This window comes from Protopterus annectens, chromosome 12.part0, assembly GCF_019279795.1.
Source record: "Protopterus annectens isolate FY-2018-M chromosome 12.part0, PAN1.0, whole genome shotgun sequence".
Lineage (NCBI taxonomy): Eukaryota > Metazoa > Chordata > Ceratodontiformes > Protopteridae > Protopterus > Protopterus annectens.
Window position 1 is genome coordinate 235,607,709 of NC_056746.1, and position 13,576 is coordinate 235,621,284.

The 13,576-nt window shown below is 43.6% G+C and overlaps 1 protein-coding gene across 1 annotated transcript in view; it reads left to right on the forward strand.

The window, feature by feature from the left end:
- LOC122816478 (ADP-ribosylation factor-binding protein GGA1-like) overlaps positions 1-13,576 on the forward strand; it is a 1,452,484-nt gene that overhangs the window by 451,086 nt on the left and 987,822 nt on the right. The window contains exon 4 of the mRNA XM_044089299.1: positions 2,725-2,823. Within this exon, the coding sequence (XP_043945234.1) occupies positions 2,725-2,823 (99 nt within the window). The remainder of the gene's footprint in view (positions 1-2,724; positions 2,824-13,576) is intronic.

The window sequence follows — 13,576 nt, forward strand, 5'->3', positions numbered from 1 at the left end:
ATTCTTTGTCACTGCTGTTGTTTTGTCTTGTCCTTAACCTATTAAGCTATTTGCTTAGCAGATTGGGTCTTGGTTATAATTTGGCTCCTAGAAAACAATCTTGCTTAAAGACATCTCATTTTGTTTTTGTGGTTGACTTAAAACTTTTTAGTTCATCAGATGAGGAGTTAAAAGCACTACTGCAAGTGGTTAAAACTTTCTCAGATGATATAATGATGGCATTTAGACATGATAATTGTGTGAAAGCAACATTTAAAGTAGGAAAGTTGCAGTACCAAGAAAATATCAGTTTGACAGGAAAATTATATAAAGGAACTTGAGCAGGAGGGCGTGTATAAATGTTTAGGAATTAATGAAAGACTGGCAATACAGTGTCAACAAATACAAATAAAACTCAGTAAGGAATACTTCAGAAGACTAAAACTAATATTGAAATCAATTGACTCTTAGAAGGCTGTGTAAGCCGAGGTGCTAAGTGTTTCATTAAATTCGCTTACTTCTTGGATTGGTAGTCTTGATGGTATTTTATTATCTTATTTTTTTGTTTTTTTAAGTTGTACTTATTATTGAAATCATCCCTGGCAACTAGAAATAAAGTCCAAGTTATAAACCAATTTGCTCTTTCTGTTTTAACTTGCAATTTTGATTGACTAGCCCCAAAAGGCATTGGATCATTCGGACAGAAAAAAAAAAGAAAAATGCTTCATGCTTATATATCCCTCACTCTGAAGGAGGTATGGGCCTCCTTGAAATTGATTGTATGTATTGATCTGCGATTGTGGGACTGCATACTTATCTGCCGAGCTTGTCAGGTTTAAACCTAGTGAAAACATGACCTCTCTGCTTAGTTTAACAGAAGTACTCAGGTGTCAAGCAGGAATGGAATTCAAACCAGAAGTAGACAAAAATCAGACAACAACTGAATGTGCCAAAAAAACAAAAGAAAGAATATAAGAAAAAAGGATCAGATGAGAAGAAATGAAAATGTGGAAAATCCGTAAATATTGTGCAAAGTATAGAAAACTCCTGGAACAGCCTCATGTTGATCAGGATCTAATGCAGGAATGGTTAAGGGGAAGTGAATTTAAACCAAAGTATGAAAGGTTAATATTGGCTACCCAGGATAGTGGACTATATACACTCTGGTTTACAAAGTCCATGGAACATGTGGGGGAAACAGACAAATGTAGGTTCTATAAAACAGAAATGGAAACAGTTGCACATCTTGTTGTTGGGTGTGATAATGGCAGATGGCCTGTACACTGAAAGATGTAATAATGTATCAAAGCAACAGTGTTGCATTGGGTATTGTGCAAACACTAGAATATTTAAGTAGCTGAGAAGCATTGGAAACATGATCTACAAAACATTATAAAGAATGATGTTTATATCACATGGAGTTACCCGTTACAAACAGTTCAATAAACAGATGCAGGAAAACCAGATATAGTAGTCCATAAAAAGAATTCAAAAGTAGCATTGAACATTAAAGTTCCAACACCCAATGATTACAGTGTATTACATACAGAGAGACACAAATTCATACAATTCCATGATTTGCAGGTAGAAACGAGAACAATGTGTGAAGAAAGATACCCACAAAGTTCCAATAGTAGTAGGAGCAATGGGTATAATTAAAAAAGAATCTACAGTTATACTTTGATATGCTACCAATGCATGTAACTCATTATGGTTGGGAGATTGGTATAATGGTTAAAGGTATTTACCTTACAGACACAAGGTGCAGGGTTTGATTCTTACATGGGGTAACTGGATAGGTTTAAAATGGCCCATAAGGGTAGTTAGCCTACTACTAACCTATGAATTGCAAGAGGAGTCAGTTATGGGCACATGGAGAGTGCTGTGCAGAGGAGTTTTGGCTAACAGCAAAGATTGAAACAATATTAGTTTCATGAACTTTAATCATACCCTGACATAGGAATGGGGTCCATTCCCATAATGGTATTAGAATCTCAAAAGACTTGTAAAAATTAATCCTTGAGGTGATGTAATCTGTACAATCTTATTTAAACAGAAGAGAATTTGATATTGATCTGATGTCATTCGGAAATGTTTCATTCATTAGTAATACTTGATACATTAACCTGGATATTGCTGGAAGTTCTGTTTTGAAGAGTAGGCATTGCTGGGTCTCAGGTCTTGGCCTGTGGTATAAAATGATAGAAGGGCAGATAGTGAATGGCATAGGTTTTGATATAATAATCTGGGTAAACGTGAATTGAATATACTTAAATAGAATCATCCAGCTTAGCTTGAGTGTTTTCTGATGGCAGTTGGTTTTATTACATCTCTTTAGTTTTTTAGGGCTTATAGCTTTATTAGTAAAATGCAGAACAGCTATTTAACCACGTAGCTTGACTACATTTATACTGATTGCAGTGAATGCTAGAGCTGGTGAATTATTAAGAAGACATTTTGTTAATGTATATTATAAAGCCATAAATCACAAATATTCACTGCATGCCACAGTTTCTGCAATAATTTTATATTTCCTTTCTTAAGAGTCAGAAAGAAGATGCATTTTCATGTGTTGCAAAAAAGCTATGTGGTACTGTAGATTCTTTCTTTATTTTGAGTGACTCAAAGTTTTTAGTACATCTTCTGACAGGTTGCTTATCTGTATATAATCAACACAAAGATTATAAACAATAAAAAAATACATCCTTTTGATTGCATTCAACAACTGATGCTTTTATTTTTCAGGTTCTAGAGACTTGCATGAACAACTGTGGTAAAAGCTTTCATTATGAAGTGGGTAAATTCCGTTTTTTAAATGAGCTAATTAAAGTTTTATCACCAAAGGTAAGCATGCAGCATTCACGAAGAACATCTGTTTTAAACTTCATTATTTTATTAGATTTATATTAAATTGTTACATTTCCGAGTTTAAGTGATATGAATGAGTGGTTTTAAAATGCAACAGGAAAATGCCTAAGAGTTTGTTAGTGAATCAACCTCTCAGCCTACTCTTTATTTATTTTTATTTATGTATTTATTTACATTTGTTTACTGGGAAATTCTGACTGGATGCAGGTCCTTTTTCAGTGGATGCCCGAGGAGAAAAACTCCACATCATATACATGATAAATAGAGATACAAAGTTGCAGCAATAGTAAACAACATCACAGGTTATTGGCTTTAATACAATAACAAGATATTGATTATCAACAGTATATACAGTAAATGTTACAAGTTAAGTTAGTTTCTTGTCGTTTATAATATTAGTAACAAAGTTGTCAGACAAGATTTTAAAGTATGTAAAGATAACTAGCTAATTCTGACTGTGGTTAGTAGTGGCGGTAGTATAGTTGGGTTAAGAGTCTAGGTGGGGGGGGTAAGGGTGAGGGTGTTAGTCTGGATTAGAACAAGGACAAAGCCAGTGCAAATTTAAGTGGAATTTGAGCGCAGATTTGAAAAGGCTGCTGGAAGATAGAGGGTGGGAGATTGTTCCAAAGTTTAGATATGGTACATGAAAATATGGCTTCTCCTGCTGAGTTTTTGGGTTTGATAACAGTGTGTTGATTTTTGTTGCTTGATCTTAGGGGCCTAGTGGAGTGATAGGGTTAGAGAGGGTTTGTACGGAAGGGATGTTGGGGGTGGTTAATAAATTTATGAGCGAGGGTGAGTTGATTAAAGGGAAGGAGTTGTGGGAGTTGTAGCCAGTTTAGCTCTTTAAGGGAGATACAGTGATGGCTGCGGTAGGAGGTTCCAGTGGCAAATTTAGCAGTTATGGTGTAACAAGCATCCAGCTTGTGTAGGTCTGTCTGTCTAAGGTTGGTAAGTATGGGGGATGCATAGAGTAGGGTGTAGATTATCTGGGAATTGGCTATGGAGATTCTAGCCGCCTTGGTTAGGAATTAGTGGCTTTGATTTTCTTGTGAACTTTTTTTATTGTGAGAGATATGTGGGTGTCAAATCTAAGTTTGTTGTCTATTTCCACACTGAGTAATTTTGTGTGTTCTGATGTAGAGGTGATGGTATTGTCTTTGGCGAGAATGTTGAAGTGGGGGTTATTTTGGGTGCTTTGGAAGGTTGGAACAGGAGAAGTTCTGTCTTACTTGGGTTGAGTAGGAGCTGAGCATTGAATAGCCAGCTTTCTACAGAAGAGAATGATTCCTGTGTGATTTGTTGTAGTTCTGGTACAGTAGGGGCAGAGCAGATGAGAGTAGAGTCATTTGGGGGGTTTAGGATTAGGAGTTGGGGGGCTGTTGTAGGGAAGTGTTTGTTTAGAGATGTTATAGTTTCAGTGAAGTGTTTGTTGAAGGATTTAGCAGTACTGCTGGAGGAGGGGGAATGGACAGCTGGACGGTATGAACCTTCTCTGAGTGGAGGATAATGTTAATAGTGGACCAGAATTGCTTAGGGTTGCGGCTGGTAGAGTTTAGGGTGGAGTTATAGTAGAGGGATATGTCTAATTTTCTTTTCTTTTTGGCTTTATTGCGCAGTTCAGGAAATGATTGCCTGAGTTATTCTTTGTTAGTCGCCACTGCTCCCAGGCCTTATCTCTGGATTCATTAGGTTTCTGGTGGTCTTTTTTAACCATGGAGCATGCCTGGATCTGACTTTGACATTTCTTACAGGAGCATGGGTGTTTAGGGTGGAGAGGAAGGTACTGTTGAAGAAGTGTACAGCCTTATCTAGGTTGAGGTATTTTAGTGGTGACCAGTTAATTTTTTGCAGGGAGGAGATGAAGGAGTTGGGGTTGAAGTTGGACTTGTTCCGTATTTGCCTGTGGATAATGGGCTTGAGATTGTTTATGTGGTGCCGAATTAGGAAAGTGGGGGAGTGGTCACTAAGACTGTCAGGTAAGCAGCCTGCTAGGTAAGAGTGAGGGGCTTTGTTGACTAGTATCCAGACAAGTAAGGCATGATTGTTAGGGTTTTTGTTGATTCGGGTAGGGGATTGGATGGGTTAAGTCAACCCATGGAGATTAAGGTGAATGGTTGGAAGATTGTTATTACAGGATAGCCAGTTGATGTTAAAGTCGCCGAGAATGATGGTTTCCTCGGGTAGAGATAGAGTAGCCCAGCTCAAGAGATGGGTGTAATATTTTGCTCTGGATTGTTTTGTTTGGGTTTAGTTTGAGATTGGCATAAAAGATTTCTTCATTTTTGTGGTGAGGGGCAGATGTGTTCAGGAGTTGAATATTGAGGTGGTGTTTAAATATCAATGCTACACCACCTCCTTTTTGGACAATCTGTCTATGCAAAGGATGTTATATTCAGGGGGAAATATTTCCTCACTTTTGATGTGAGGTTTGAGCCAGGTTTCAGTTAGGAAGAGAATATCTGGGGGAATATATGCCTATGCTGGCATGTAATTCTTGTATTTTATTGCATATGCTTCTGATGTTTAGGGACATTATAAGTAGGTCTGTTGTTTTTTTGTTGGCTAGGAGTTGAGTTGTGGGGGGGTTGCTTGGACTAGGGTTTGTGGTTGGGTTAGATTTGGGAGGACCAGGGTTTGGCTGGATGTTTCCAGTGAGGGCTAGTTTATAGATGGTATTTAGGATATGTTTTATGTACATAGTAAATTGCTTATGGTATCTTAGGGATATTTTATTTTTGAGTGTGTTAGGTGTTTGGTAATGGAGTGTGTATATTGGCAGGATGCTTTTGGTGACGGGTTGTGTAGTTATAGTATAAATGTTTGAGGAAGGCTGTTGAGAGAGTACAGTGGAAGCTGTTGGGGCATGTGACTGTGAAGCCTTGGTAGGATGTAATGTGAGCTAGAGCTACGCAGGTTAGGATTGTTATTATATTAGGTAGTAACATGATTGTGTTGGATGTAGGGGGAGGGGTGGCTAGTGGTGTAGCCTAATTGATGGTAATTAGGGGTGGGGTTAAGGCTAAGAATAAATGTAGAGGTACTGGGGGCGGGAGGGAATAGGGGGCAGTGAGGGGAACGAAGTGAGCATAGTGAGCTAGAACCCCCCCCCCCCCAGGCTAAAGATTGCAGGGTAAGTGTCTAAAATGCAAATTGTTAATCTAGTAGGGAAAAGCAGTCTATAGACCTGATTTCAGCTGTGTCCTTTCTGGGTAGATACCTAGTTTGAAGCAGACAAAAAGTGTCAGTTTAAGTACCTTTTTGCCTCTATTTTACAAGTGGACAATTCTAGTGTATCTACTGGGTTACCTTTATTTTGCCTAGAGCTTTATCTTGGTCTACTGATAGCTAAAAAGAAAAAGTTTAACTGGGGAATGTGTTTACACATGATGGGGTTGGGAGCAGCTGTTGTCCCTAGCCGTGGGTAGAGCCAGTTATTTCTGCTTTAGACCAGGTACTTTCTACAGTTGCAGGCTAAGAGTGAAATTTAGCTAGACACCTACAGTAACTTATTTTGAAGCAGCGGTGGTACGGCGGTAGCGTTGTTACCTCACAGCAAGAAGTTATCCCGTTTGATTCTCAGCTTGGCTTGGGAGTGCCTTCTGTGTGGAGTCTGCATGTCCTCCCCGCGGTTGGGTAGCGTTTGAAAGACATGCGTGTGTAAATGGGCGTTCCTTCGTTGAAGGTTGGGCGTCGAGCTGGCACCTCAGCGTTTTGTAAAAAAAAAATTAACTGCCAATCATTAGTGGACCGGAGTTCCGCTGTGGTGACCCCTTACCGGGAAAAAGCCAAAAGGCAAACAACAACAACATACAGTAACTTATTTTCTTTTTAAAGCCCTTGAGTCCTTGTGCTGGTTTCTTCACTGCAGATATGGTAAATGGCCAAGGATTCAGCAAGTGGGGGACTGAGAGAGAACCCATTCGCAGGGACAGTAGTCAGTAAATGAAAAGGTGGAGACAAAAAGAATTATTATGTTAAGGTCTCTGAAAGGGGAATAAGGGAGAAGTGCTGTAAAAAGTAACTGAAATAATAAAATGTTAAGTTGTCAATCTCGCCTTCATTCTTGCTTGATGGGTTCGGAGCCGATCCCTCGGCTCCGACTCGGCACTTGCTAAGCTCGAGAGTCACTTTTACCAGCTCGAGGCAGCCCCATATCCCATGATGCAAGACGGTAAGTACCCAGATCTCGTTTTCCGCTTCGCTTATGAGGTCCTCCTTTTACCAGCTCCTGGTAAGTGATTCACTTTTTGGATATTTAAGCCCCTTTTTCTTAAAAAACCCTTAATTATTAGTTATTAGTTAATTTTTTACATTTTGTGACAGAAAATCCCTGTCTTTTCTAATTTATTTTAGTCAAACTTTACCCATCCCATCCCCTCCCTGTTAGGGTGTGTGTGCTTGTTTAGAAATACCTTTTGGTATTTTATTTAAGTTAATTTTTTGACTGGTGTGTGTGTGTGTTTGTGTAAAGCACCATGTCAAAGGAGAGGGTCTCAGGTTTTAAGAAGTGTGACTCGTGCTGTCAGAAGATGTCTCTGACAGGCGGCCACACTTCTTGCCTGTATTGCCTGGGGCCTCTTCACCTGCAGGACTCCTGTGCTATTTGTCATTCCTTCAGCCAGAGAGTCCTGCAGGAAAGACGCAACAAACTGATCCTTAGGGGCCTTCTTAAGCCGGAGGGCTCTCCGGCTAAGTCGGCTCCATCTAAATCAGTTAAATCTTCCAAGGCCCAGGCTTCTGTATCTAAGCCTGCGGCCTCGGCTCCGACTTCGTTCAGTCGAGATCGGCTCCGGCTGGAGCCGATTCTGGCTTAACAGCCTTCGGCACCGATGGCTATCGGTGCCGAATCTGTATCGACCGCCGGTGTCGGCTCCCCTCGGTTCCGCCACCCCCGTGGCACAGGCATCGGTGTCGGCTCCGATCGGCTCCGACACCGTTACTTTGGTGGCTGTATCGGCTCCGGCTGGAGCCGATACATCGAGGCTTCCTGTCGGCTCTGAGAAGTCGGCTCCGACAGGATCTATAGTATCGGCTCCGATGGCTCATTCCAGGAAGAGGTCGAGGTCTCCTTCCTTGGAGCCGATACTTTCGGCTCCGGCTTCACCTCTTCTTTCCGAACGGAGCCATCGGAGCCGATCTTCAAGGTCATCCAGACTGTCAGATCATGACCTAGAGAGAGTGGTCAGTAGATTACTTAAGTCACAGGTACTGGCCCAAATGTTACATAGTCCGTCTCAACAGACGACTGTTGGTCCACACCCCATTACAGTTCCTCCTTCAACTCTACCCCAGAGCTTGGAGTTGGAGTCTTCGGGAATGGTTACTGCTACGGCTGGAGGACGGATACCCCCTCTGTTCCTTCAGCCTCTACTCTTATCTCCTCTTCGAGACCTTCCTTAGAGGGATTCCGTGGTCGGGCTTCCATGGTCTCCTCGGAGGGCGTGAGTGGCATCGGACCCTTGTCCGAACCCGCTCTTCCCCTTGGAGCCTCGGCCTTGGTGAGCTCGGCTCCGACATCTGCCTCGGAGGCTTCCCTTTCGGTGGTCCCTGGAGTTCCTAGCTCTTCGGAGCGGGTTCTCTCGGACCTGCCTGGGAGGAGCATTCGAGGTGATGAAGAGTGTACTGGCCACTGGTATCAGTCAGCAGTCTGTTCCCGTAGCTCCTCCCTCTATAGTACCTGTTGACATCTCTGCCACTTCTCTTGCTACAGGACCCAGAGATCCTCCGCCTCAGGTTTCCCCATTGGGAATTTCCCCTCTTCCGAGGATTCTCCTGATGTTTCGGGAGATCCTCCTAGGAAGAGGACTTGTAAGAGGAAGCATGTAGACTCCCTGAGTCTGTCACTGGATACTGACTTTGATGAGTCAGAGGGATCCCTAGATCCCCTCTGAGGATGTCTCCTTCTCAGACATCCTAGAACTCCTGAAACAGAGGGAAACTGGCCCACCAACAATCCCTCTGAGGATGAGTCAGTATACCTCGAGGCGTTTGGATCTCGGCCCTCCACCTCCTGGGTGTCTCCGCCTTCGACCCCTTATGCAGGTTATTGCTCGAAAGGCGTGGACAGCTCCTGACTCTGTAGAGCCAGTCCCTAGGAGGCCTTCAAAATTTATCACTGCCCCGGGTGACAAACAATTCCTCACTAAGGGTGTCCCCGCTGATGCCATGGTGGTGGCTGCGGCCACCAAAAAGGAACTTGCAGATCCTTCCGTGCCCGTCCATCCTCCTAATAAGGACTCTAGGACCATGGATAGGCGGTAAGCGGATGTTTTCCTCAGCGACCTTTGCTATGCGTTCGCTGAATTACCTATGTCACTTCACCAGACTCCAGAGGGATATCCTTAAGGAGCTGGGTGAAGTAGTTCAGGATCCTACGGCTGCTGGGGCTCAAGAAAAAATTGCTTCGCAGCTAGGAACCCTCAATTCCATTGCAAACTCCTCCATGCGGCTAATATCTTATGCTGCGGATGGAGCGAGTAGAGCCGCAGGTACAGGTGTGGCTCTTAGACGCCAAGCCTGGATGCGGCTATGTGATTTTATGGATCCCTTTAAGGCGTCCTTCACAAATTCTCCCTTTGATGGGTCAGCTTTGTTTGGCCCTCAGGTGAAGGAAACCTTGACCAAGTGCGAACAGGACGGCAAGACTCTTTCTGCTGTTGGAGTCCGTTTTTCCACCCCTTCTAGACCTTATCCCAAAGGACAGAAAGGTGGGAAAATGTGGTTCCGTAAATCCCAAGGAGTCACGCCGGATTCACGTGGTCAGTTTACCCCTAGAGGCAGAGGGGGTAACAACAACAGATGCCGCTCTAGAGGCAGAGGGGGTCCGAAAAACCAGGGAAACAGGGAGCCTCTCTCTGACAAGCCCTTTCAGCATCCCTGAGGTGTTGCCCGGCTGTCCCTCCTTGGAGGCAGTCTGGGGAAGATTATCACTGTACCCAGAAGCCTGGCATTCCCTCACTCAAGACAGATGGGTACAGTCGATCATATCCAAGGGTTACATAATTCCTTTCGAGGAAAGTCCCTTCCCCTCAAGTTCCCTTCCAGATGTACCACCCGGTCTAAGGGAGATTGCAGAGTCAGAAGTCTCAAAACTACTGCAAAAAAGAGCCATTCAGCCAGTTACAATAGACCATTCAGAGCCCGGAATCTACTCAAGGTTCTTTTTGGTCCCCAAAAAGACGGGAGACTGGAGACCAATATTGGATCTCAGCAGACTCAACAAGTCTGTCAGGAAGACAAGATTCCGAATGGTCACTCTTCAGTCAATTCTGCCCTTCTTACAGAAGGACAACTGGATGTGCTCAATAGATCTTCAGGATGCGTACTATCACATCAAAATTCACAGACGCTCCAGGAGATTTCTCCGCCTTCGGCTGGGGTCCAGTCATTTCCAGTTCAGAGCCCTGCCCTTTGGTCTCACTACAGCCCCCAGAGTGTTCACCAAATGCATGGCAGTGGTCACGGCTCACCTGAGACGTCAAGGATTCCAGGTGTTTCCATATCTCGACGACTGGCTCCTGTCAGCCACCATCAGGCATCAGCTTATACAAGCCAGGGATTACACAATAGACCTTTGTTCTCATTTGGGCATCTCAATCAACTTCGAAAAGTCATCCTTATCGCCCTGCCAGTCTATTACCTTCATAGGCGCAAACTTAAACACTGTTCGGATGTCAGCTACCCTTACAGATCAAAGAGTTTCAGACATTCAGAGTCATGTCAGGATCATTCTGGCCAGCAAGAAAGTACAGGCCAGAATGGTTCTAAAGGTATTAGGTCTCATGGCTGCGGCCATTACTCTTCTTCCCCTGGCTCGATTCTACATGCGCCTTCTTCAGTGGATGCTGTTCACACAATGGTCATACCAGCAACTTCCAATGCATCACCAGATTCTGGTGACACAGACATGCAAAGAACATCTTGCTTGGTGGATCACATCGCCTCAGGTTCACCAAGGCAGGTACTTTGTACCCCCATCCCCGATAGCCACTGTCACCACGGATGCCTCCTTGATCGGGTGGGGGGGTCATTATCAGGGCAGGATGGTTCATGGGACGTGGCAGCCGTTCGAGTACCATCTGCACATAAATGTCCTGGAGATGAGAGCAGTGCTTTTAACGTTGCAACCCCTCAACGACTTTCTTCCCGTAGGGACAATTGCAGTCCACACAGACAACATGTCTGTAGTTTGGTATATCAACAAACAGGGCGGAACCAAGTCCTACCCCTTGTGTCGAGAAGCGCTCAGACTATGGCAATGGGCGATCTCCTCTCATCGGTTTCTGGTAGCAACGCATATCCCTGGGAAAACCAACATTGTAGCGGACAGATTGAGCAGAGCTATTCTCATGCCTCACGAGTGGTCTCTCAAGCAATCTATAGCGGAAGAGATTTTTCTGGAATGGGGTCGTCCATGTTGCGATCTTTTGCTACTCCCCAAAACAGCAAATGTCCAGACTTCTTCAGCCTCTTCCTCTATCAGGCCATCCCCAGAGACGCTCTGACCCAGGATTGGCCCCAGGGACTTCTTTATGCCTTCCCTCCATTTCCTCTGATCCCTCAGGTGATCCAGAAAGCTACCGTTTTGAGAGCCAAGTTGATTCTCATTGCCCCTTACTGGCCTCGACAAGTTTGGTTTCCGTTCCTCCATCATCACCTTTTGGTGCAGCCGTGGCATCTGGACCCAGTGCCAGATCTTCTGATTCACCAATCGGGTCAGCTGCACCGGTCAATCCCTTCTCTCAACCTCACAGCATGGTTGCTCCACTTCCTTCCTTAGCCAGGCTTCCTTTGATCTCTAACCCAGTTAGAGACATCATAGTAGCTTCGCTAAAATCCTCTACCAGGAGGATTTATACAAGCAAATGGAAACGTTTCTCTTATTGGGCTAAGGCCCAGAATATTGATCCTTTACTGCCCCTGTTCAGGCAGTCCTGGACTTCTTAGCAGAGATTTTTCATGCAGGCTCCTCTTCTTCCACAGTCAGAGTTCAATTGGCTGCTATTTCCAATTTTCATGTCGGGATAGCAGATCATAATATTATGTCCCATAGGCTCTGCAGGGCCTTCTTGAAAGGAATTTTCCTACTAAAGCCTCCAATCAGGAATCCTCCTCCTCAGTGGGATCTAAATTTAGTGCTGACATCCTTGATTCTTCCCCTTCGAGCCAGCTGTTTCTTGTTCCCTGAAATATCTTTCTTGGAAAACTTTATTCCTAGTGGCTATTACATCTGCCAGGAGGGTGTCTGAACTTCATGCTCTTTCGGTTCGACCCCCCTATTTGGTTTTTCACAAAGACAGAGTATCTTTGAGAACTAACCCAACCTTTTACCTAAGGTCGCTTCAAAGAACAATTTGAATCAATCCATTGATCTCCTGTATTTTTCCTAACTATTCAGATAGAGCTGAACAAAAGCTACATTATCTTGATGTCCACCGTCAACTTAGATATTATTTGGACAGAACAAAAGTTTAGAAAATCTGATCAACTTTTTGTTTCCTATGCGGATAATAAAAAAGGCCTTCCTGTTTCTAAAGTGACCTTGTCCAGATGGCTTTCTTCGGTCATCTCTGAAATTTATACGCTCAGGGGAAAACAGCTGTGCTCAAAACCTAAAGCACATTCAACTAGGAGCTTAGCTACTTCTACAGCCTTTCAAGCTAGACTTCCTTTGGACACTGTTTGTGCAGCGCCACTTGGGCTACTCCTCACACCTTTGTTTCCCATTACAAATTGGACTTGGCCTCCAGGGACAGAGCCAGTTTTGGCTCTACAGTCCTCAAGAGTTTGTTCCATTGAGCCACCCAGGATAGAGGTGCTAGGGGCGGTCCCATCAAGCAAGAATGAAGGCGAGATTGACAACTTAACATTAAGAAGTTATGTACCTACCATAACGTTCCATGTTAGTTGTCTTCTCTCGCCTTCTTTCTTGACCTCCCTCCTTCCCCTGGCCTGGACAGACCTTGTTATAAGAAACTGTTATGCTGAAGACCATTCAGACCTGGTCCTTCTTCCATCTGTAAGTTTTCTTTCTTCCTTTGGGAAGTATTTTATGCTTGGTGCTATTGCCCTTTGTCAGCAAACGAGATCTGGGTACTTACCGCCTTGCATCATGGGATATGGGGCTGCCTCGAGCTGGTAAAAGTGACTCTCGAGCTTAGCAAGTGCCGAGTCGGAGCCGAGGGATCGGCTCCGAACCCATCAAGCAAGAAAGAAGGCGAGAGAAGACAACTAACATGGAACGTTATGGTAGGTACATAACTTCTTATTATCACCCAGGCAGGAAGGGTATTGGGTTTAAGAGTAGCAGCACGTTACACTATTTACACAGGTACAAAGTGTTTAGTAAAAAGACTCAGGCAACTGTTGTGCATTCGAATATGAAGCCCTTGACATTAAAAAAAACACCTTACTTAGTGTTATGTACCGGATATGTTAGGTAGCTCATGAATTTAAAGAGACAGTTCTGTCGCAGATATAGCAGTAGTAAACTATCACAGCAATTGTATATAACAGTACTTAAATATCGCAATACAGACATTTACATATCTACATTGCTATAATATTTCTCATGGTACAGCAGTTAAAAAACTAAGGATCGCTCTCATTTGGCAGCAAAACAGGATTTTTAGCCATAATATGATGTTCTGTATTTAACTTATGCTTTCCTTCAAAATGAATCACAGAACACTCAGTCAGACTGCTTAGCGTCTATGTTAACTAAAAA